The sequence below is a fragment of the Gracilinanus agilis genome, chromosome 3, assembly GCF_016433145.1.
Source record: "Gracilinanus agilis isolate LMUSP501 chromosome 3, AgileGrace, whole genome shotgun sequence".
Taxonomy (NCBI): domain Eukaryota; kingdom Metazoa; phylum Chordata; class Mammalia; order Didelphimorphia; family Didelphidae; genus Gracilinanus; species Gracilinanus agilis.
In genome coordinates, this window is record NC_058132.1 from 415,090,489 (window position 1) to 415,114,229 (window position 23,741).

At 34.7% G+C, this 23,741-nt stretch overlaps 1 protein-coding gene across 2 annotated transcripts in view; it reads right to left on the bottom strand.

The window, feature by feature from the left end:
* Nucleotides 1-2,862: 2,862 nt before the first annotated feature.
* Nucleotides 2,863-23,741, bottom strand: part of NDUFV3 (NADH:ubiquinone oxidoreductase subunit V3) — a 28,133-nt gene continuing 7,254 nt past the window's right edge. The window contains exons 1-2 of one of the 2 annotated variants that reach the window (XM_044666887.1): nucleotides 6,800-7,740; nucleotides 2,863-3,117 (exon numbers count right to left, since the gene is read on the bottom strand). In XM_044666887.1, coding sequence (XP_044522822.1) covers nucleotides 2,966-3,117; nucleotides 6,800-7,661 — 1,014 coding nt within the window. In that variant the 5' untranslated portion in view covers nucleotides 7,662-7,740 and the 3' untranslated portion in view covers nucleotides 2,863-2,965. Of the gene's footprint in view, nucleotides 3,118-6,799; nucleotides 7,741-23,741 lie in introns of those variants that run through there. The other variant, XM_044666888.1, reaches the window with a different exon arrangement.

Consider the following 23,741-nt stretch of genomic DNA (forward strand, 5'->3'; position numbering starts at 1 on the left):
CTATTTGGAAATATGACAACAGAAGTTTTCCTTCCTCTCAGATTCAGGTTATTCTTGGTTTTTGCCTGGTAAGTTATCTTTATTTTTCAAGTCTATATCTTTTGCCTTTTGGAATAGTATATTTGAACCTCCTGTCTTTTATAGTGGTAACAGACAAATCTTGTTAATCTGACTGTGACACTTGACTGTTTTAATCAGACTTTGTGACCATGCCTAAGCTATCTTCTTTTCCTGGAACATCCCTCCTTGAAGCCATTTCCCTTTTTTCCATTGCTGAGTTCTTTCTTGGAGCCTCCATTTTGGGGTCTTGACCATGACAGCTAAGGTTCATTCAACTTTCAGCTGTACTTATAACTTCTATATTTTGTCACCACCCTCCCTCTGGATACCTCTTTGTCCCCTACCTTTTACCTACCTCTAATGTATGTAATTTCTTATTAAAATGTGAGCTCTTTAAGTGCAAAGATTATTATTCTTTTTACTTATATTTAGCACAGCATATGAAAATAAATGTTTAACGTTATTACTTTGTTGTCTCCTTTTTTTGTTTTGGCTGCTTGTCTTGGAAGCTCTAGATTTTTGGCTACGAAGCACCTGAGACTTTCCATTTTGGGGTTTCAGAAGGCAACTAGAGGATTCTTTGTTTTCTCTTAGTCCTATGATTTTAATAGGTTTGGGTGGTCTTTATTCATAATTGTTGAAATATGGCATCGAGACTATTTTTCCTGATATGCATTTAGTTAGTCCAATGAGTCTTATTTTCGTGACCCATTTTCCAGGTCAGTTTTTAAATATGAAATGTTTGGGTTTTTTTTTTTTTACATCTTTTAACTTTTATAATTTATTGCTATCTCACTGAGTCATTAACTTCTTTTTGTTTCAATTCTAGATTCAGGGAATCTGTGGCTTGGGTAAGATTTGGTACCTCTTGTATTAAATTCTTTTCTTAACTCTTTTCTCTAGGTTTTTCATTTCTTTTGAAGCTTTTCTGATCTTTTGAAGCTCATGAAGTTTTGGCCTAATTTGTTCCAACAGACACTTATCTATGATCAGGAAAGAACAAGACAGAAAAATAGTTGCATTGTATGCTGATGACTTTGTGCAATCCAGAGTGTGCTGCTCTAGCTGGGAACTTCTCTCCCAACCCAGACTTACAACCAGTATTGGCTCAATCAACAGAAGAGAGCTATGTGGTTTGTTAGTGCCTTTTATATGCTCACTGTTCCAGCTCAGGGTTTCTTCAACACATAGTAATCAGACAGGAAACAGTCAAAGAATTCTCACATTCCCTGAACTGGAAGAAGAGCCTGGAGGTAATAATGTATCCTTTGATCCTTCTTAAGACTCCATTTTGTGACATGGGGCCCATCTTGTAACTTGTGTTTTAAATTCTGAATTTAAAAAGCAACTTAAATTTTGGTTTTAATTTGAAATTGCTAGTTAGTTTGCTGAACTTGCCCCAATAACTTGGCTAGTCCAAGACTACATAGTAAGAGGCAAAATTCAAACCTAGGTCTTCTGATTACAGACTGAAAATTCTTTTAACTGCATCATGCTGCCTGAGAAAACAGGAAGACACATCCTGTGTTTTTGGAAAGCATTTAATGAGACTACACTGCTCCCCTGAATAAGGACTCATTTGCTAGTACAACTGAAGTTCTCTGATTTGAGATCTTGAAATAGTACAATTTTCAGGGAATTAAAATTTCAGGTAACTCAGAAGGCAATGAAGATCAGGGAGTACAAGTAAGGTGCATCATATTTCCAGTGAAGACCTATGCACAAGAATGGGAGAAAAAGAGAATATATAACCAGAAAATGGTTAATTTTGGGATGCAGGCAGGCCAGAACCATTATGAGAGAAGGTCCTGTCTTTTTTTTTTTTTTTTTAAACCCTTGCCTTCAGACTTAGAATTGATACTAAGTATCTATTCCAAAGTAGAAGGGAGGTAAGAGTTAGGCAAGAGGGGCTAAGTGACTTGCCCAGGGTCATACAGCTAGGAAGTGTCTGAGTCCAGTCTTTACATCAGAACCTCCTGTTTCTGGGCCTGTATCTCTATTCACTGAGATACCTAGCTGCCTCATAGATGCTTTTTAATAAAAATTAAAACATTTTCCTCTCTCCCCACTGAGAAAAATGACATAACAGATTTGCATTCAAATAAATTCTCTCATTGACTATGTCTAAGAATTTATGTGTCTCATTCTGTCTTGAGTCCACTACCTACTTATCAAGAAATGAGTAGCATCAGTGGTCCTCCAGAATAATGGTTGGTCATTGCACTGATCAGAGTTCTTAAGTATTGTAAGGGACTTTTTTTGGGTCTCTATAAATTGTTTTATTAGTTCTTATGTGAGTCTGCATTAGTTCATACAAGTCTTCCCAGATTTCTCTGAAACTTTGCCCTTTGTTAAAAGAAAAAAAATCTTCATTTTCTTTTCACTTTGGAATTCTCCCTCTTTCTGCCCTCTATACCATTCATTGAGAAATCAAGAGAAACAAAATTCATCACTCTTGGATTGCTATCCCAACATCACATATTTGATATAGATTTTTTCCCCCATTTTTCTTTTCCTAGGTACTCTTGGTTTTAATAAGCAGAAAAGCTTTTCCCTTTCATATAATTTAAATGATCTGTTTTTTCTTTTGTTATTTACTCTATTCTTTTTATTACTTATTTGAGTTTTAATCTGAATTGAAGAGTTGGATTCATTCACTTTGCCATCTTGATGGAACTCTGTTTTCTTGTTAAAGCCATTCTCCCAGTGAATAAGTGGTCAAAGAATTTCCAAAAGAATTACATCATAGGAAAGCTATTCCACTAATTTAAAAGATGAAAGCAAATAAAATATTGATGCAAGTTACTGTTGAATTGGCTTTATTTATGGGGGAGAAAATGCAACAACAATGATTCACAAGTTGAATCACAGATAAACATGAAATTTTCCTTTTAACTTTCCACTCTCAGTGTCTAGGTGACTCTCGTCCTGAGGATGGCTGAGGCAACCTAAATTTCAAAAGATCCAGGTGAAAATCTAAGAAGGTATAAGTATTGTAGTTATGATGTTGGAGGTTTTTATAAGTAGAATTGCCAAATGACTCAGCACTTTCAATACCTGTGGAGGAAAAATAAAGCTAGTAAGTTAAGGAAGCAAAGAACAAATTACTTTTTGGATAAATCAGTTAACAATTATTCAGTCATTTAATTGTTAAAACATTCTCAAAATACCTAATAGTATTAATGAAAAATGACTTACACTTTTAAAAAAGAATTACTACTTAGTAAAAAACAACAGATGTTCAAAGCAAAATGAAATTAATCTTACTAATATTAAAAAAAACAAACATTTTAAAGATCAAATGAGTATCTATGATTGAATTGATATTAAAAGGTTTTGTTAACTGTATATATTTCTAGTATATATGACTGCATGACTCATACATAAGTCAAGAAAATGCATGGATGCAAGCTTGAGAATGCAGATGATGAGAGAGTAATATTTTTTTAAATGTCAAAAAAAGCTGAACTATTCTTCCCTAGTCTTAATAAGTACAAAACATTTAGGTAAATTTCAAAACTGTTTTAAAAATATTTTCTTGATTATAACTACAATGAACAGATATAGATATAATTGATTTTTAAAAAATCACTAGTCATCATTCATTAAAGCTAATGAATTTGCTTGTTTTTTGCTTTTTCAAGTTAAATGCTATAAGAATATAACTTTATTTACTTGTTCAAAAAATATAGAAGTGGGGGCAGCTGGGTAGCTCAGTGGAGTGAGAGTCAGGCCTAGAGACAGGAGGTCCTAGGTTCAAACCCGGCCTCAGCCACCACTTCCCAGCTGTGTGACCCTGGGCAAGTCACTTGACCCCCATTGCCCACCCTTACCAATTTTCCACCTATGAGACAATACACCAAAGTACAAGGGTTTAAAAAATATATATATATAGAAGTACACAGTATATAATATTTGAATAAGAATTTGACAAAAACGTTTTAAGTGATGAATCTTCCCCAAAATAAAAGATTCTTCTATGAAGCTGAAACTGTCCATATGTTGTTCTTTTGTTATTAGAATGTGAACTTACTGAGAACAAGGTTTGTCTTACTTTTCTATTTGTGTCCCCAGTGAACAGCACAGTGTATTGTACATAGAAATTATATAATAAATGCCTTTTTTCATGCCTTCATTACCTAAATAATTAGTTTGTAATTGTAAATCCAATGAAAACCTAGAAATATGTTAAGAGTAGCATGCTTTCCAGAAATTGGGCATGCCATATAAAATGAGAATAAAATAATGTGATATGCAATGATAACACTATCTTTTTGTTTAAAGAAGAGTTTTTAATGATTCTGGGTATCTGAGTCCATCAAAGTTTCCTCTCCAATTTCTATTTCTAAATGCCAAGAAACCTATCTTTGTAAAATAATTCCTAACTTCTACACAGCACCGGCAGGTTTTATAAAGTGCTTTGCATACATTTTCATATTTGATCCTCAACACCAAGAGATGATGGTGTAAAGTTATTATTATCTCCATTTCTGAGAGGAGGCAAGAGAAGCTCAGAGATTAAGTGAATTGCCTAGTACAGTTAAACTCAACTAGAATCTATCCCAGAGGCCCACACATAGGCTTAGAGAACCAGAAATTGACATTATCTATGTTGTTTTGTATTTTTAGTTTGTTAAATTAAAAAAAACAAAACAAAACACCTTACTACTTTCAGCCTTAATAATAGGGCTAGGCAAACAGGATTAAATGACTTGCCCAGGGTTACACTGCTAGAAGTGTCGGAGGCCTGTGATTTGAACCTAGGTATTCCTGACTCCAGGTTTGGCCCTTTATCTATGTTGCCATCTAGCTGCTCCCTCTTCCCTTAATTATATTTTAATCTAGCTCTACTTTTGAGAATTGTGTGGTCCTAGTGCCCCCTAACTCTGAGGTTTGACAGCCCTGGTCTAGATGCCCGAAGAAAGATTAGAATTCAGATTTCTACCAACTTTAACTCCACTGCTCCAGCCTCTTTTACACAACATTGCCTCAACCCAGATGTTACAGTCTTTGTTCTTCTGCTTTCTATACCTAAATTAGATTAAATATGACAAAATATTGTTTTGTCTAAATGGCATTTAACACTAACAAAACAAGTCCAGAATCTTTATTGCTACATGGTTAAATCCTCAAGCAATACTTGAATATAGGTGCGTTATTTTGGAAGTGTCACAATTATAAAGAAATCTTATTACTATAAAAAGTTGATGTTGCACGTTTTTCCCTTTTTGGATAAGTTTTTCTTGTATTCTTTAGTTTTACTAGAGGGGGGAGAAAGTGTTTTTACAAACTTATATCCTTGAAAACAAAAATTCTTGCTAACTGAAAAAACATACTGAACTCACAATATAACTAACCCTAATTCCAAAGTTTTTAGTATTCTTGTCTAGTTCAGAGAAGGGTGATTTAAAATGGAAGGATCAAAAAATATTATTCTTGAAATCCTGAGCAAGTTCTGCAAGTTGACAGCACTATTTGCAAAATAATGTTAGAAAAAGTTTAAAAAAAGAGCAAAGAAAATAGTTTAGTAAATAAATCATTGAGTAAGACTTTTATATTCAAGCTATATTCAGAGGAAGCAAATAATTTTTAGTAAGTATTGTTTTTTAGAAAAGCAGCACAAAAATACACATAGATGTGTATTTGGAGAGAGAGCAGAATAATATATATAAAACAGTATAACATATAATCCAAACAATTATTGTATTTAAATTCCTTAAAAGGAACACACCCACCACCTAAAGTCATAGGTAGCCTTCCAATTTAATGCTCAAAAAAAAAAAGTTTAAGCAAGAGAAAGCAAGTTGTTACTAACTATTTTGGCTCTATTTTAAAATATTTTATTCAAGTCTTTTATAAAAATAAATTTTAGAAACTGAAAAAACAAAAGAGTCTCCAATAGTGTTTCTGTGGTAAATCAAAGAAAGCAAAGCAGTGTAGAGGTCACTAACAATTTAAAGTCTGCAATCAAAATGAAGGACATGTCTTACAACCTTTTAGAATTGTTGATTCTTTTTTTTCCCCCTTTTTAGGGGCGTTATGAGATTAAAATGGTTGGCATTTACATAGTGTTTTAAGATTTGTGAAGTTTTAAAAATACTATTTTATTTGGTCCTCACAACAAATCTTTAAATTTAAGTGCTATTATCCTCTTTTTACAGGTAGGGAAACTGAGGAAGACATATAATTATTTGCTCAGGATCAGACATCTAATAATAGTCCCTGAGGTCTTCCTTAATCTCCAGGTCCAGCATTCTATTCATTCCTCCACTAGTAGCTTCAGACCTTTCCAGTAAAATATGTTCTGAATTAAAATGCAGACAATTTAATAGAATCAAAGACAATCATGTCTTTAAATAATATTTATTTACTACTAATTGATAGCTTTGATTTATTGAATACATGATTAAGTCCTAAACACAAAAGTTAAGTTAGAGGAAAAAAGCTATCAATGTTCAAAAATTAAATTTGTTAAACAATCCAAACTACTGTTACCCTCCCCTTCCTCTCTAAACTGAAACATGTTAAAAATACTGTTGCTGGTGTCTGAAGCATAAAATTTATGACAAAGAGATGATTAATCTGCCAAATCAGAGACATTTTAAAAGGCTATATTTTGGTAAGAGTTAAACTAAATAAAATATATAACATAATTACTTATAAATTTAAAATAATTCTTTTGATTATGAAATCCCCTCAAAGATATAACAATGCTTTTAATTACAAATTAAAGTTGTACCCTGTATGATGCCTTGATTTTCCAGCTCTTGAATTACTTCTTCCTTTTCAGCTGTGTTTATTGCTGGCACATTTTCCTCTAAAATATCTTCTTTGGTCTGAGGAGGAGGTGCTTCCAAATTTAGAATGGGTACCTGTTCCTGCAAAACATCTTTATTCTCAAAATAATCTGCTGTAAAATCAACAGCTCTTGGTTTCCCTTCTCTGTTTTCTTCTTTCACTATCAACAATTTTGTTTCTACATCTAACTGGGCTGATGATCCTCCTTCCATTTGCTCAGATACCTCCCTATGAATTTCAACTGGCTTTTGGTTTTCTTTGGTCATTTTGTTCAACTTAAACATAGAATTCTGCATATGTGCTTCTTTAATACTTTGCTCTCTAAAAGAGTCTCTTGATTCTGATTTGGGTATTTTAGCTTCTTTATAGGCTTCTGATTGCTCAACAGTCAATTTCATCTCTGACTGATGAGGTTTCTCCACATGTGTGGAATCCTCGTGTGCCTTCTGGAACTGGGTCTTCTCAATTAATTTCAAAGGTCTTTGTATCTTAGTCTCAAAAGCTTTCTGTTGTGGAAATTCTCCTTTCGTTTGGACAGCAATCTGAGGTTTCAAGACAATTTCTGAGATACTATCTTCCAGATCAGAATCAGAATCAGAGTCAGATGATAAACCAACTTTAGCTGCTTTTTGGGTCTGTTGGTTGGTCCCTAAATAAGTATCCTTTGCTTTGAGTGAAGAACTTGAAACTCGTTGAGGAAACTCTACTACAGTTTTTCTTGACAAAAGTTTCCTTATTTCTTCAGCTGTCTGTTGTTTGATGTCATCAGAGTTAATAGTATCCATGGTGTTGGCTTTATTCATAGCTGATGGATAAGAATCAGGTGATGACAACTTTTTAGGAAATTCAGTTCTTGGGGCAGAGACCCCTTCCTTTGGAGCCACTACATCTAGGAAATTGCATAAAAAGGAATATTAATCTTCTTTTGAATATAATTCTCTTAAATGAACATGGTTTTAAATTGTTTAAAAAATTGAAACTAGTCCACTGGACTAAGATGCACATGAAAGTCAATTTAAAACTAATTATTTAAACATCAAACTAAAATGTATATTGCTTGGAGGGTTGGACACAGATATAGCATAATCAGAAAGTTTAAAGTGAATTTTTTACTTTTCAAATTAATGTTTATACTATATGTTCTTATATTCATTTGGATATATCTAAAGGGCTGCTCCTATGAAATCAAATGAAAGCTATTCAATGTAAATAAAAAAGAATAGCAAAACACACAATCTATGAATGTATATTATAACACAATAGCAGATCTTAACTGAAATATTTTTCCTTCCCAGTGGGGGAAAAAAGTGTCAGTGTATTTCTAACAGAGACAATTAAAGTTATTAATTTGAGGCACTTTCTTCAATTTCAGTAAAATATAAGTAAATGGAATAAGATCCAAAACACAATGAAGACAAATTATTGGATAAGAGAACAATTTTACAAGAAGAAATCCCAGACAAGTGTAACCCGATAACAAGTAAGCACAGCCTCAGAGAAAAAAATGGACTGACCACATACATAGGTAGAAAAATGGAAGCATAGTAATGAAATGAAGCTAATAGAACTCAATGATTCTTGAGAATAAAATAATAAAATAAGGTCAAATGAATGGAAAATAAGAAGAAAATATAAGACATCTACTTAAAAAGAAGTGACCTGGAAAATGGGTCAAGGAGAGATAAATTAAAGAAGTATAAGGCTCACTGAAAACCATGACCATGACTGTGATACCATATTTCAAGAAATTATGAATTGAAATTGTCCATATCTATTAGAATCAGGGGGCAAAGATGAAAAGAAAAAAGGAAAGAATTCATAAATTACCTCCTGAAAGAAACCACAAATTGATAATGCCCAGTAACATCATTGTCAAAATCATCCAAAGGGGGAGGAGGGGGAAATACTACCATCATGCAAAAAGAGAAAGGTTTACAATTACAAACAATTCAACCTGAAAAGCTATGTATAATCTTAAAAGTGGGAAAATGGATTTTTAAAAGGAGAGGAGACTCCCATATTCTCATGAAAAGACTAGAAGCATCAGAGAATCTTTGAAATGCAAACACATGAAATAAGAAAAACCTAGAAAGGTAGAGACATTGAGCAATTGAAGAAGCTCTAACATTCTAATAAAAAAAGAGGACACAAGTATCTTTCCAGAAGCCTAATTTCTGCAAATGACCAAAGAGGAAGGGTAAGACAAAAAACAGGATTTAAAAGAAATATATATTTTTATTTGGGTAAATATTTCCCAATTACATGTTAAAAATTTTTAACATTCATTTAAAAAAAAATTTGAAGTAAAAAATGTCTCCCTCTCTACCCTCCCTGATCAGGTAAGCAATTTGACTTTAATTACACGTGAGGCCATAAAAAAACATAATTCCATGTTAGTCATGTTGCCAAAGAAAATACAAACAAAACAAAAATAAATTTTTTAGAAAATTAAGTTCATTTAATTAATTAATTTAGAATATTTTCCCCATGGTTACATGATTCATGTTCTTTCCCTCCCTCCTTCTACTCCACTCCCATAGCCAACGAGCAATTCCACTGGGCAAAAATAAAATTTTAAAAAGTGTACTTCAGTATGTATTCAGAGTTCATCAGTTCTCTCTTTGGAGGTGGAAAGCATTTTTCATCATGGGAATTATCTTGGATCATTGTCTTGATCAAAGTAGCTAAGTCTTCATAGTTCAGATCATCATTACAATATTGCTGTTACTGTATACAATGTAATCCAGATTCTGCTCACTTCACTTTGTAAGAGTTCATGTAAGTTATTCCAGGCTTTTCTGAAAACCATCCAGCTTGTTTTCTTATTAAGAAACTAGTATTCCATTATAATCCTACCGATGGGCATCCCTTGGCTTTTGCTTTCCAATTCTTTGCCACCACAAGAAAAATGCTGCTATAAATATTTTGTATAAACAGGTCTTTTTCCCTTTTCTTTTATCTCTTTAGGATACAGAACTAGTAATGGTATTGTTTGGTCAAGGAGTATGCAAAAGTTTTATAGTCCTTTGGGTGTAGTTCCAAATTGCACTCCAGAATGGTTGGACTAGTTCACAACTCTGCCAACCACTAGTGTCCCAATTTTTCTAGATTTCTTCCAGCATTTGTCATTTTCCTTTTCTGTTATATTACTCAATCTGATTGGTGTGGTATCTCACAGTTGTTTTAATTTGTATTTCTTTAATCAAGTGATTTAGAGCATTTTTTCATAGGACTATTGAGTTCTTCTTCTAGCTCCGAGAGCTTTGATTTCTTCTTTTGAAAACCACCTGTTCATATCCTTTGACCATTTGTCAGTTGGGGAATTGCTCATATTTTTATAAATCTGGCTCAATTCCCTATGTATTTAAGAAATGAGTCTTTTATCAGAGAAACTTGCTGTAAGACCCCCCACCTCACTTCCTGTTTTTCTTCTAATTTTGGCTGCATTCATTTTGTTTGTGATAACCTTTTGTATTTTGTGCAATCAAAACTATTAATTCTAACTCTTCCCTTATATAGATAGAACCATTTTCCCTCATGCTTTCCTTCATTTACTTTTATAAAAAATATTTTTTAACTTAAAAAAATAAAATAAATTTGAGTTCAGAATTCTTTCCCTCCTTTCCATCCCTCTCTGAGGTAATTTGATTTTGGTTATACATGTGAGGTCATGCAAAATACTTTTCCATTTTAGTCATGCTGCAAAAGAAAATGCAAACAAAATAAAACAATAAAAATAAAGTAAAAAAATTAGGCTTCAATCTGCATTCAGAGTTCATCAGATCTCTCTCTCGAGGGAGGGCATTTCTCATCAAGAGACCTTTGGAATTGTCTTAATAAGAGTAGTTAAGTTTTTCACAGTTCATCATCCTTATTGATGTTGGTGTTAATGTGGAATTTTCTCCCGATTCTGTTCACTTCACTTTGCATAAATTAATACATAAATTGTTCCAGCTTCTTCTGAAATCATTCTGCTTATTTCTTATGGCACAATAATATCCACAATTATATACCACAAGTTTTTTAGCCATTCCCCAATTGATGAGCTTTCTTTCTAATTCTTTGCAACCACACACACAAAAAAAAAAGCTCTAAAAATACTTTTGTACAAATAGGACCCCTTTGTCTTTTATTCTCTTTTGGTAGTAGTAGTATTGCTGTGTCAAAAGAAATGTACTGTCTTTTGGGCATAGGTCCAAATTGTTCTCCAGAATGACTGAACTAGTTTACAACTTGGTGCATTAGTGTTCCAATTTTTCCACATCTCTCCTAGCATTTGTCATTTTCCCTTTCTGTCACATTATTCAATCTGAGAGGTTTGGGGTGGTTTCTCAGAATTGTTTTAATTTGCATTTCTCTAATGTGGTACCTATGGCAACTAAGTGATGGAGTAATAGAGAACAGGTCTGAAGTCAGACTGAAGTTCGATTCTTGCCTCAGATACTCATTAGGTGTGTGAACCTGGGCAATTAAGTCACTTCACCTGGTTTGCCTCAGTTTCCTTATATGTAAAATGACTTGGAGAAGAAAATGGGAAATTCCATTATCTTTACCAAGAAAATCCCTAATGAAGTCCTGAAGAGTCAGACATGACTAAAATGACTGAATAATCAGTAATGATTTAAAGTATTTTTTTATGTGACTACATTGATAGCTTTGATTTCTTCTGAAAACTGTTCATATCCCTTGACCATTTTATAAACTAGGTAATGGCTCTTGTTTTTATAAGAATGAGGCTTTTATCAGAGAAACTTGTTGTAAAATTTTTTCCCCTAGTTTTCAGCTTCCGAATTTTAGTTTCTTTAATTTTGTTTGTACAAAATCTTTTTAAATTTCATGAAATAAGACTTATCTATTTTACTTCTCAAACTCCTCTCTTTTGTTTGCTCATAAACTCTTTCCTTATCCATATAAGTACATACATACAGGTACATTTTCACATGCTCTCTTAATTTACTCTGCTGAAATAATTTATCCATTTAGACTATTATCTTGTATGAAAAGTTGGTCTTTGCCTACATTTCTCCCAAGCTACTTTCCAGTTTTCCTAGCAAATTTTGTCAAATGTTGAGTTACTTCAAAAACTTGGTTATTTGAGGGGGCAGCTGGGTAGCTCAGTGGATTGAGAGTCAGGACTAGAGACAGGAGGGTCCTAGGTTCAAATCCGGCCTCAGACACTTCCCAGCTGTGTGACCCTGGGCAAGTCACTTGACCCCCCCCCCCCCATTGCCCACCCTTACCACTCTTCCACTTAAGAGCCAATACAACACAGAAGTTAGTTAAGGACCCAAAAAACAAACAAACAAACAAATAAACTTGGATATTTGGATTTATCAAACACTATAGATTACTATGGTCAATTAATACTCTGTATCGAGTACCTAATCTATTCCATTGATCCATCTCACTATTTCTTAGCCAACAGTAGGTAGATTATCTTCATGATTATTGCTATGAAATATAGTTTGAAATCAAGTATGCTAGTCTGCCTTCCTTGACTTTTTTCATTTATTACATTGATTTTTTTATTATTCAATGTATTACATTTTTAAAATTAATTTTTTCTAGTTCTATAAAAAAAACTCTTCAGTAGTTTTAGGCATGCCATTGAAAAAATTAATTTAGGTAAAATTGTTTTTTTTATCAGATTGTCTTGGCCTACTCATGAGCAATGACTATTTCTCCAGTTGTTTAGATATATCTTTATTTGTGTGAAGTGTTTATAGATCTGTTGTTATTCATGTGAAGACTATTTTGTAATTCATATTGATATAGTCCCCCTCCCTGGGTTTGTCTTGACAGGTAGGCTCCTAAAATATTTTATATTGTCTTCAGTTATTTTAAATGGAATTTCTTTTTCTAACACATCCTACTGGGTTTCTGTTGGTAATACAGAATTCCCTTCCACATCATAGCGATTAGAAGTACAACACTCTCAAGATCTGGAAAACCCATATAAAATTTTTTGGCCTTCCCTTCACACCAGAGAATAATTTTTTTTATGGAGTGTTTAAAATACCTTATTGTAAAATTTGGATGAAATATTTGGTTATAAGCTATATGTAGGTAATGCTAACATTTCTAGCCTTTGTATTCCTTTCCCAAACTTTAACTTTTTACTTATTTTAACTTTAAAAAATGAATTGTGCACATTTATGATATTAAAAGCTAAATTATGTTGATATTATGTAATTCTATACATATATTTCATGCATTTCTAAGTTTCTAAACTTTTTCTTGTGTCATCTGTTGGCTTTTGCATATCATCTGTGGCTTCTGAACACCTCTCAAAAAATTCCCATTCTTATGCCAAACTGTGACATATAGAAACCACAATGGGGAAAGTTATGATGTGGATGTGATGCCCATATATTGAAATCTTGATGATTTATGTGGGTTTATTTTCTATCATGCAACTTTGCCAAAGTTATTTGTTTCAATTAGTATTTTATATAATTCTCTAGGGTTCTTTAACTATGTCATCATATCTGCGAAAAGTAATTTTTTTAATGCCTCTGCTTATTTTTATACCTCCAATTACTTTTTTCTAGTCTTATTGCTATAGCTAGCTTTTAAATACAATATTGAATAATACTGATGATAACTGACATCCTTATTTCACTACTAATCTTATTGAAAGACTTCAAGTTTATTCCTTTTGCAAATAATACTTGCTTTTGGCTTTAGATACTTATTTTAAGAAAGGTTCCATTGATTCTTATGCTTTCCAGTTTTTAAAAGGAATGGGGGGTTAAGATAGCAGCAGAGTAAAAAGCAGCTGCTTAACCTCTCCTAACCCACACATATAGGACTCCTCTCAAGAAGACATAAAAACAAATCCAGATGAACAAAGGGACCCCACAACAGGGAACAGCATTGACGGTATGTGTAATCGGGGCATTTCCATGTTATAAAGGGGTGAAACAGCTCTCACTTAAAACGCGAGCTGAGCAACCCCCTCTCCCCCCACACCACCTACAGTGCCAAAGGCCAGCTCAAAAGAGTTAGAGCAAGTTTAGGGCACCCATTAAGTCCTTGGCAGGTACCTGGGGGTCACCAGGGCCTGCTCCTGAGAGCAGCAAGAGTTAAGACCCCAAGAGGCTAAAGAATGCACAGACTTTGAACACAGACCCTAAGCCCAGGTGCAGACGTGGATCCTGAGCTCAGGCATGGACCTTGGGTGGGGACCCAGTGAAGAAAGGTGCACGACTGTGGAAGCAGTCCCCTGAGACTGTTAAAGGAGCTTCAAGAAGAGTAACAAACAAGGGGACTATCCGGATGCTTGACCCTAAGAACAACTAGACTTGAGACCTCAGGAGCCTAAAGAGTGCAGACAGACCCTGGGTGTGAGGATAAACCTGAGAGGGCACCGCAGCTCACAATGGCAAGCCATCCACAAGAACCCCAAAATAGAAAGATCAACAAGAAGAAATCTTTAACACGCGACAACTTTTACACAGAGAAAATCCAGACAATAGAGCAAACAGCAGAGGAGAACAAACAATCATTATCCAAACCTTCCCAAAATAATGAAAACTGGTCACAAGCTATTGAAGAGTTCAAATCTGAGATGATGAGAAAGATGGAAGAGATCTGGCAAGAAAATAACAGTTTAAAAGGCAGAATTTCCCAACTGGAAAGTGAGGCAAATAAATTGAAGACCAGAAATGATTAGACTGAAAAGGAAAACCAGGCTAAAGGCTAGAATTGAGCAATTAGAAGCTAATGATCTCTGAAGACAGCAAGAACAAATAAAGCAAAGTCAAAAGACTGATAAAATAGAAGGAAACATGAAATATCTCAATGAGAAATTGACAGATCAAGAAAACAGGTCTAGAAGAGACAATCTGAGAATCACTGGTCTTCCTGAAAAAGCAGAAATTAATAGAAATTTGGACTCCATACTAAAAGCAATTATTCAGCAAAACTGCCCTGAAGTTATAAAACAAGAGGGCAATATAGACATTGAAAGAATCCATAGATCACCCTGTACACTAGACCCTGAAAAGACAACCCCCCCAGGAATATAATAGCCAAATTCAAGAGTTTCCAAGTAAAAGAAAAAATTTTACAAGAAGCCAGAAAGAGACAATTCGGATATCAAGGAGCCTAAATCAGGATCACACAGGATCTGGCAATCTCCACGCTAAAAGACCCTAAGGCTTGGAATATGATATTGAGAAAGGCAAGAGAACTGGGTCTACAACCAAGGATCACCTACCCATCAAAACTGACTATATATACTTCCAGGGGAAAGTTTGGGCATTCAACAAGATAGAAGATTTCCAAGTATTTGCACAGAAAAGACCAGGACTAAATGGAAAGTTCAATATCCAACCACAAAAATCAAGAAAAACATGAAAAGGTAAATAAGGAACAGAGGGGAAAGAAAGAAAACTTTTATTTTTTAAATTTGCCTCTTTAAGGGCTTTAATAAGATCTAATTATTTGTATTCCTATGCGGAGAAATGTTATGTGTAATTGTAATTCTCTGTAGTGAACTCTATTCACTATTATAGTATTCACTATTATAGTAATCAGAAGAATTATTCATAGGGAGAGGCTGGAGTACTAAATGGTCTAAGATGATATGGGGGGTTGGGAAAGAGGGGGGATGAATAGTAGAGGACACCAAGAGAAACTTGAATGAATAAGAAAAATAGGATATTCTATTACACATGAAGAGGGCATGGGAAGGGGATGAATACTATTATAAGAAGGAGAGGAAGAGAGCATTAAGAGGTAATATTTAAACCTTACTCTCAATGTAATTAACCCTGAGAGAGAGTAGCTATATCCATTGGGATATAAAACTCTATCTAACCCTACTGAGAAAGTCAAAAGGGATAAACAAAGGGGAGCAGGGCAGTGGGGAAGTCAAGAAAGTGAGGGGAGAAAAAGGGAAGGGAATTCATTAGGCCTTAAAAATAAAAAGAAGGGAACAGTAAGGGAGGAGGTAGAAAGGGAAGTAAATCAAGGGAGGGGACAACGGTTACTGGCTTAAAGCAAACCACTGGTTTAAAAGGAAATAAGTATAACAAGAAGGGGTAGCACTAGGAGAGGATACCAAAATGTTGGCGAATACATAACTGATAATTTTAACTCTGAATGTGAATGGGATGAACTAACCCATAAAACAGAAGCAAAGGGGCAAGCTGGGTAGCTGAGTGGATTGAGAGTCAGGCCTAGAGACAGGAGGTCCTAGGTTCAAATCCGGCCTCAGACACTTCCCAGCTGTGTGACTGGGCAAGTCACTTGACCCCCATTGCCCACCCTTACCACTCTTCCACCTAGGAGCCAATACACAGAAGTTAAAGGCAGGAGTGGCAATTGTGATTTCTGACAAAGCCAAAGTAAAAATAGATATGATTAAAAGAGACAGGGAAGGTAATTACATCCTGATACAAAGACTGACCATGTAATAGGGCACAGAAACATTGCAAACAAATGCAAAAGAGCAGAAATAATAAATGTAACCTGCTCAGATCATAATGCAATAAAAATAATTACTAAGGGCACCTGGACAGGCAAATGAAAAACTAATTGGAAATTGATGAGACATCCTACCAAACTCTGTGGGATGCGGCCAAGGCAGTACTCAGGGGGAAATTTATATCCTTGAGTGCATTTATTAACAAATTAGGGAGGGCAGAGATTAATGAATTGGGCATGCAACTTAAAAAACTAGAAAGCAAGTAAATTAAAAATCCCCAGATGAAAACTAAATTAGAAAAACTAAAAATCAAGGGAGAAATTAATAAAATCGAAAGTAAAAGAACTATTGAATTAATAAATAAGACTAGCAGCTGGTATTTTGAAAAAACAGATAAAAAAGACAAAGTACTGGTCAATCTAAAAAAAAAAAAAGGAAAGAGAAAACCAAATTGACAGTATCAAAGATGAAAAGGGAGACCTCACATCTAATGAAGAAGAAATTAAGGCAATCATTAAAAACTATTTTGCCCAATTATATGGCAATAAATATAGCAATCTAGGTGATATGGATGAATATTTACAAAAATATAAACTGCCTAGATTAACAGCAGAAGAAATAGAATACCTAAATAATCCCATATCAGAAAAAGAAATTGAACAAGCCATCAAAGGACTTCCTAAGAAAAAATCACCAGGGCCTGATGGATTCACAAGTGAATTCTATCAGACATTCAAAGAGCAACTAATCACAATACTATATAAATTAATTGATATAATAAGCAAAGAAGGAGTCCTACCAAATTCCTTTTATGACACAAATATGGTACTGATTCCAAAGCCAGGTAGATCAAAAACAGAGAAAGAACACTATAGACCAATCTCCCTAATGAATATAGATGCAAAAAACTTAAATAGAATATTAGGACAGAGACTCCAGCAAGTGATCAAGAGGATTATCCACCATGATCAGATGGGATTTATACCAAGAATGCAAGGATGGTTCAACATTAGGAAAACCATCCACATAATTGACCATATGAACAATCTAACAAACAAAAAAAATCACATGATTATCTCAATAGATGCTGAAAAAGCCCTTTGATAAAATACAGCACCCATTCCTATTGAAAACACTGTTAAGTATAGGAATAGAAGGACCTTTCCTAAAAATAATAAACAGTATATACCTAAAACCATCAACAAGCATCATATGCAATGGGGAAAAATTAGAAGTCTTCCCAATAAGATCAGGAGTGAAACAAGGATGCCCATTATCACCTCTATTATTTAACATAGTACTAGAAACACTAGCAGTAGCAATTAGAGAAGAAAAAGAAATTGAAGGTATCAAAATAGGCAATGAGGAGACTACGCTATCACTCTTTGCAGATAATATGAGGATCTACTTAAAAAATCCTAGAGAATCAACTAAGAAGCTGGTAGAAATAATCAATAACTTTAGCAAAGTTGCAGGATACAAAATAAATGCACATAAATCATCAGCATTTCTATATATTTCCAACACATCACAGCAGCAAGAGGTAGAAAGAGAAACACCACTTAAAATCACCCTAGACAATATAAAATACTTAGGAATCTATCTACCAAAGCAAACACAGGAATTATATGAACACAACTACAAAACACTTTCCAAACAATTAAAACTAGATCTAAACAATTTGAAAAACATTGATTGCTCATGGGTAGGATGAGCTAACATAATAAAAATGACACCATTCTACCCAAATCAATTTACCTATTTAGTGCCATACCTATCAAACTACTAAAAAACTTTTTTACTGAATTAGAAAAAACTATAACAAATTTCATCTGGAAGAACAAAAGATCAAGAATATCAAGGGAAATAATGAAAAAAAATGTGAACGAAGGTGGCCTAGCAATACCAGATATTAAATTGTACTATAAAGCAGCGATCATCAAAATGGTATGGTACTGGCTAAGAAACAGAAGGGAGGATCAGTGGAATAGACTTGGGGTAAGTGACATCAGCAAGACAGTCTATGATAAACCCAAAGAGCCCAACTTTGAGGACAAAAATCCACTATTTTACAAAACTGCTGGGAAATTTGGAAAATATGGGAGAGAGTAGGTTTAGAACATCTCACACCCTACACACCAAGATAAATTCAGAATGGGTGAATGACTTGAATATAAAGAGGGAAACTATAAATAAGTTAAGTGAACACAGAATAGTATAATTGTCAGATCTCTGGGAAAGGAAAGATTTTAAAACCAAGCAAGTTAGAGAGAATTACAAAATGTAAAATAAATAATTTTGATTATATTAAATTAAAAAGCTTTTGTACAAACAAAAACAATGCAGCCAAAATCAGAAGAGAAATAACAAATTGGGAAAAAATATAACAAAAAACTCTGACAGGTGTCTAATTACTCAAATATACAAGGAGTTAAATCAATTATATAAAAAAATCAAGCCATTCCCCAATTGATAAATGGGCAAGGGACATGAATAGGCAATTTTCAGATAAAGAAATCAAAAGTATCAATAAGCACATGAGAAAGTGTTCTAAATCTCTAATAATTAGAGAAATGCAAATCAAAACAACTCTGAGATATCACCTCACACCTAGCAGACTGGCTCAAATGATAGAAATCAAAAGTAAGCACATGAGAAAGCGTTCTAAATCTCTAATAATTAGAGAAATGCAAATAAACACAACTAAGGTGTCACCTCAAACCTAGCAGATTGGCTAAAATGACAAAAGGGGAGAGTAATGAATGTTGGAGGGGATGTGGCAAAATTGGGACATTAATGCATTGCTGGTGGAGTTGTGAACTGATCCAACCATTCTGGATGGCAATTTGGAACTATGCTCAAAGGGCTATAAAAGAATGCCTGCCCTTTGATCCAGCCACACCATTGCTGGGTTTGTCCCCCAAAAAGATCATAGATAAACAGGCTTGTATAAAAATATTTATAGCCATGCTTTTTGTGGTGGCAAAAAACTGGAAAATGAGGGTATGCCCTTCAATTGAGGAATGGCTGAACAAATTGTGGTATATGCTGGTGATGGAATACTATTGCGCTCAAAGGAATAATAAACTGGAGGAATTCCATGTGAACTGGAAAGACCTCCAGGAATTGATGCAGAGCAAAAGGAGCAGAGCCAGAAGAACATTGTACACAGAGACCAATACACTGTGGTAAAATGGAATGTAATGGACTTCTGTACTGGCAGCAATGCAGTGACCCAGGACAATTCTGAGGGATTTATGGAAAAGAATGCTACCCACATTCAGAGGAAGAAATGCAGGAGTGGAAACACAGAAGAAAAGCAACTGCTTGAACACATGTGTTGAGGCAGACATGATTGGGGATGTAGACTCGAAACTACCACACCAATGCAACTATCAACAATTTGGAAATAGGTCTTGATCAATGACACATGTTAAAACCAGTGGAAATGTGCAGCGGCTATGGGGACGGGAAATGGGGGGTGTGTGTGTGTGTGAAGGGGGAAAGTAAGAGCATGAATCATGTAACCATGTTAACTTTTCTAAAAAAATAAATATTATTCATGTTAAAAAAAAAAAGGAATGGGTATTGTATTTTGTCAAAAACTTTTTCTCCATCTATTGACAAAATCTGTTTTTTGTTACTGATATGGTCAGTTATGCTTATACTTTTACTAATATTGATCTAGCTCTGCCTTCCTTATTATAAATCTCACATGGTTACTGTGTATGATTCTTTGTCATATAGTGCTATAATCTCCTTGCTAATATTTTATTTCATTTGACTGGTTTTTATAAGAAATAAAGGGAAAGGGAATAAACAAGTGAAGAAATGAGGAAGAAATGGGATATGTAAGAGGATTCAAATACAAAGAAAGGAGTAGATGTGGCCCAAGTATGACTGGTTTTATCTAAACTTAACAATGGAGGGTTGGTCACATTCATAAATACACACACAGAGGGTATTACAGATTAGAAGAAATAGATTAAGAGAAAGAGTGAAGATAGAAAGCAAATTGTCACAAAGAGAAAACATTTAAAACTTCAGAAGTGGTGACTAAAAAGTGGGAAATAAGTGTCAAGAAACCAGAATAGTGTCTTGGCTATATAAAGAAAGGAAAGGCAAAGGAATAGGAACAAGTCACTTTTAATTTTAATCTACTATTTGACTTGTCGCTACTAGGGCCCTCAAAGAAAGAAGAAAAATATTCATATGTACAGAAGCACATAGGTGAGCTCTTTTTAGTGGCAATGAATTGCAAAATAAGGGAGACTGTCAGAACAAATTATGCCATATGAATGTTAACTGGAATAGTATTATGCTGTAAGAAATGATAAAATGGATAATTTTCAGAAAAGCTTCAAAAGATTAGTAGGGTTGCAAAGTAAAGGGATTGGGGGAGCTAAGTTAAGCACAGAGCCTAGAGTCAGGAAGACTTGAGTTCAGATGTGGTCTCAGATACTCGCCCCTACTAGTTGTGGACCCTGGACAAATTACTCAACCCTCTTTGCCTCAGTTTCCTCATCTGAAATATAAGCTGGAGGAGGAAATCACAAAAGACTCCAGTATCTTTGCCAAGAAAACCCCAAATAGGATCAGGAAGAATCAGACACAAATGAAATGACTTGACAACAAAGTGAAATGAGAACAATTTATCAACACAATGACCAAATGACTCCAAAGAGCAGATGAAGCATCCTTTCCATCTCTTGACAGAGAATTAATTAACTCAAGGGTACAGATTGAAGCAAATTTTCTTCTTTCTTTCTTTTTTTTTAGGGAGTAAGGAAGAACAAGGCTAATGCAGAAATTTGTTTTGCATTTCTATGCATATTTATAATTAGTTTTATTTTCTTGCTTTCTCAATGAATAGGTGAGAGATGCAGAGAATTTGGAACTGAAAATATAACTGAATTTAAAAATTTTTTTTAAGGAAGTGACAAAAGTAAACAGAACAATTTATATACTACTTTATACAATTCAAAAAGATTAACAACAATTAACTATACACTGTAAAGGAAGTTTGAGAATACTTAACAATTCTGATCAATGGAATTGCCAAACATGATTCTAGAGGATCTATGATGATTTAAGCATATTTACCTACCTCCTGATGGAGAAAGGATGGTCTTAGGGAGCAAAATCAGACCTATGTGTTTTGGAGATGACTAACAAGGGAATTTGTTTTGTTTAACTATGCGTAACTGTTACAAATGATTTTATTTCCTATTTTTTTCCCAATGGAGGGGAGATTTTTGTTAATTAAAAAACACATGGAAAAAGATAGGGGAGAAGGGATCTGATCCCCACCACCAGATCCTTTCTCCCCTATCTTTCCTCCTTCTTTGTAGAAGGGTATGGAGGGGTGAAGGATGGAAAAAGTAAATATGAGAATATGAGAGAGGGAAATATACATTTTACTATCATCTTGAAAGAGAAAGGGAAGAAACTCACCCATAAAACAATAGAGGCTAGAGAAATTAATTAGAAAGCAGAATCCAAACAAGATTTTTTTTTAGATGAAACATTTGAAACATATACCTTCATACAGAATTCAATGAGGGGATGGAGGCAGAGGCAAGGTAAAGTGGTACTCCTCCAAGATCTAGATGTTTACCATGTTACCAGATTAAATTCTTGCTAGGAATTATCCACAAAAAGTCATGAAGTCCCAGACCTAGAGATGGGAGGTCCTAGGTTCAAATCCAGCCTCAGACACTTCCCAGCTGTGTGACCCTGGGCAAGTCACTTGACCCCCATTGCCTACCCTTATTACTCTTCCACCTATAAGTCAATACACAGAAGTTAAGGGTTTAAAAATAAAAAAGTCATGAAGTCATTTGTACAGCCCTGCTCAGCAAAATGAAAGACAAGGCTTGCAGCAGTTTGGGGGCAGGCCAGAAGCATATCATATATTTGAGCTCTCTATCACTCAAGAATCAGTGCAAGAGGAGGCCTAGTCTTTTTTTTTTTTTTAAACCCTTACCTTCTGTCTTGGAGTCAATCTGTGTATTGACTCCAAGGCAGAAGAGTGGTAAGGGTAGGCAATGGGGGTCAAGTGACTTGCCCAGGGTCACACAGCTGGGAAGTGTCTGAGGCCAGATTTGAACCTAGGACCTCCTATCTCTAGGCCTGGCTCTAAATCTACTGAGCCACCCAACTGCCCCCAGAGGCCTACTCTTAATCCAGGCCCACCTAGATCCACACTGGAACACAGTAATGGGGACAGGTGGAAATGGCAAGCTTTATCTCCCAATACTTAGCTCTGGCTAACAGTTTCATAGCAGCCTTAAGGGGCAAAAATTCGGCTAGTATTTCATGGAGGGCATGAAATATAAGTTAAAAAATTTTTAATGTTTTTATAAAGAATGTACTTAAGAAAAAAAACTTGAAATGAAATTAGGGAGAAGGCCCTGGGCTGCTGTACAAGAAAGGAGGAGGTTTAGAAGCCAGCAGCTGTGGCTCTGAACACAGAGCAGTCTCTTTTCCAGCATTTAGCCCAGCTTGTAGAGAAATAATCAGGGCAGGAATCCTTAAGCAAAAGAGGAGCCTACAATTCTTCCAATCTGATCTTGAAAGTTTTGGTTTTATCTAGTAGCAGTCTAATCTCACAGACTTAAACTCAGGCCAGGAACTGAAAGAGAAAGAGAAAGAGAAAGAGAGAGAGAGAGAGAGAGAGAGAGAGAGAGAGAGAGAGAGAGAGAGAGTGTGTGTGTGTGTGTGTGTGTGATGCACTTTGTCTTCTTTCAGACTACTTCGGAAATGCTTAATGCTTAACAAATTCTCAGCCTGTCTCTGAGATTCTGGAATAATGCAATACTCTCAATACTACAAGAAAGCAGTAACAAGAACAGTCTAGACCAGTGATGGGCAAACTTTTTAAAGAGAGGACACCAAAAGGAAAGGAAATGCTCATCTGTCAGTCTGTTTCTAAGGCAATTCTTTCTAAATTTCATTGTATTGTATCCTACTCTTTGTATTCGTCAGATTAGGAATAATGTCCCTCAGCTGGAGAGAACATTTCAGGAGGCTGCATCTGGCCCAATGGCCGTATTTTGCCCATCACTGGTCTAGACCTTCCCTCCAGAAGTACAGTAGAACCCAACCCTAATATTAAGTCTGAAGTCAAAAGGAGACTGGAAGAATAGGCAAATAAAAAAGAATCCCACCATAAAAAGCTATTATCGTGGCAGAAAAACTGAAGACAAATCCAGAATAAAATTATGTCTCCAAAACATTAACAAAAAAAATAGCTTGGGCAAAAATTCAGGTGGGTTACCTAGAGAAGATAAACAGTTAAAAAGAATTTTAAAATGTTTTAATAAATGAAATGATAGTTAGGCTTGAGGAAAATACTGAAAAGAAATGAAAGTTTTGGAAAAAATTGGAAAAAGAATTAAGAGCTTGGCACAAGAGGTACTGTAAAGACAAAATCCTAGTTTGAGCATTG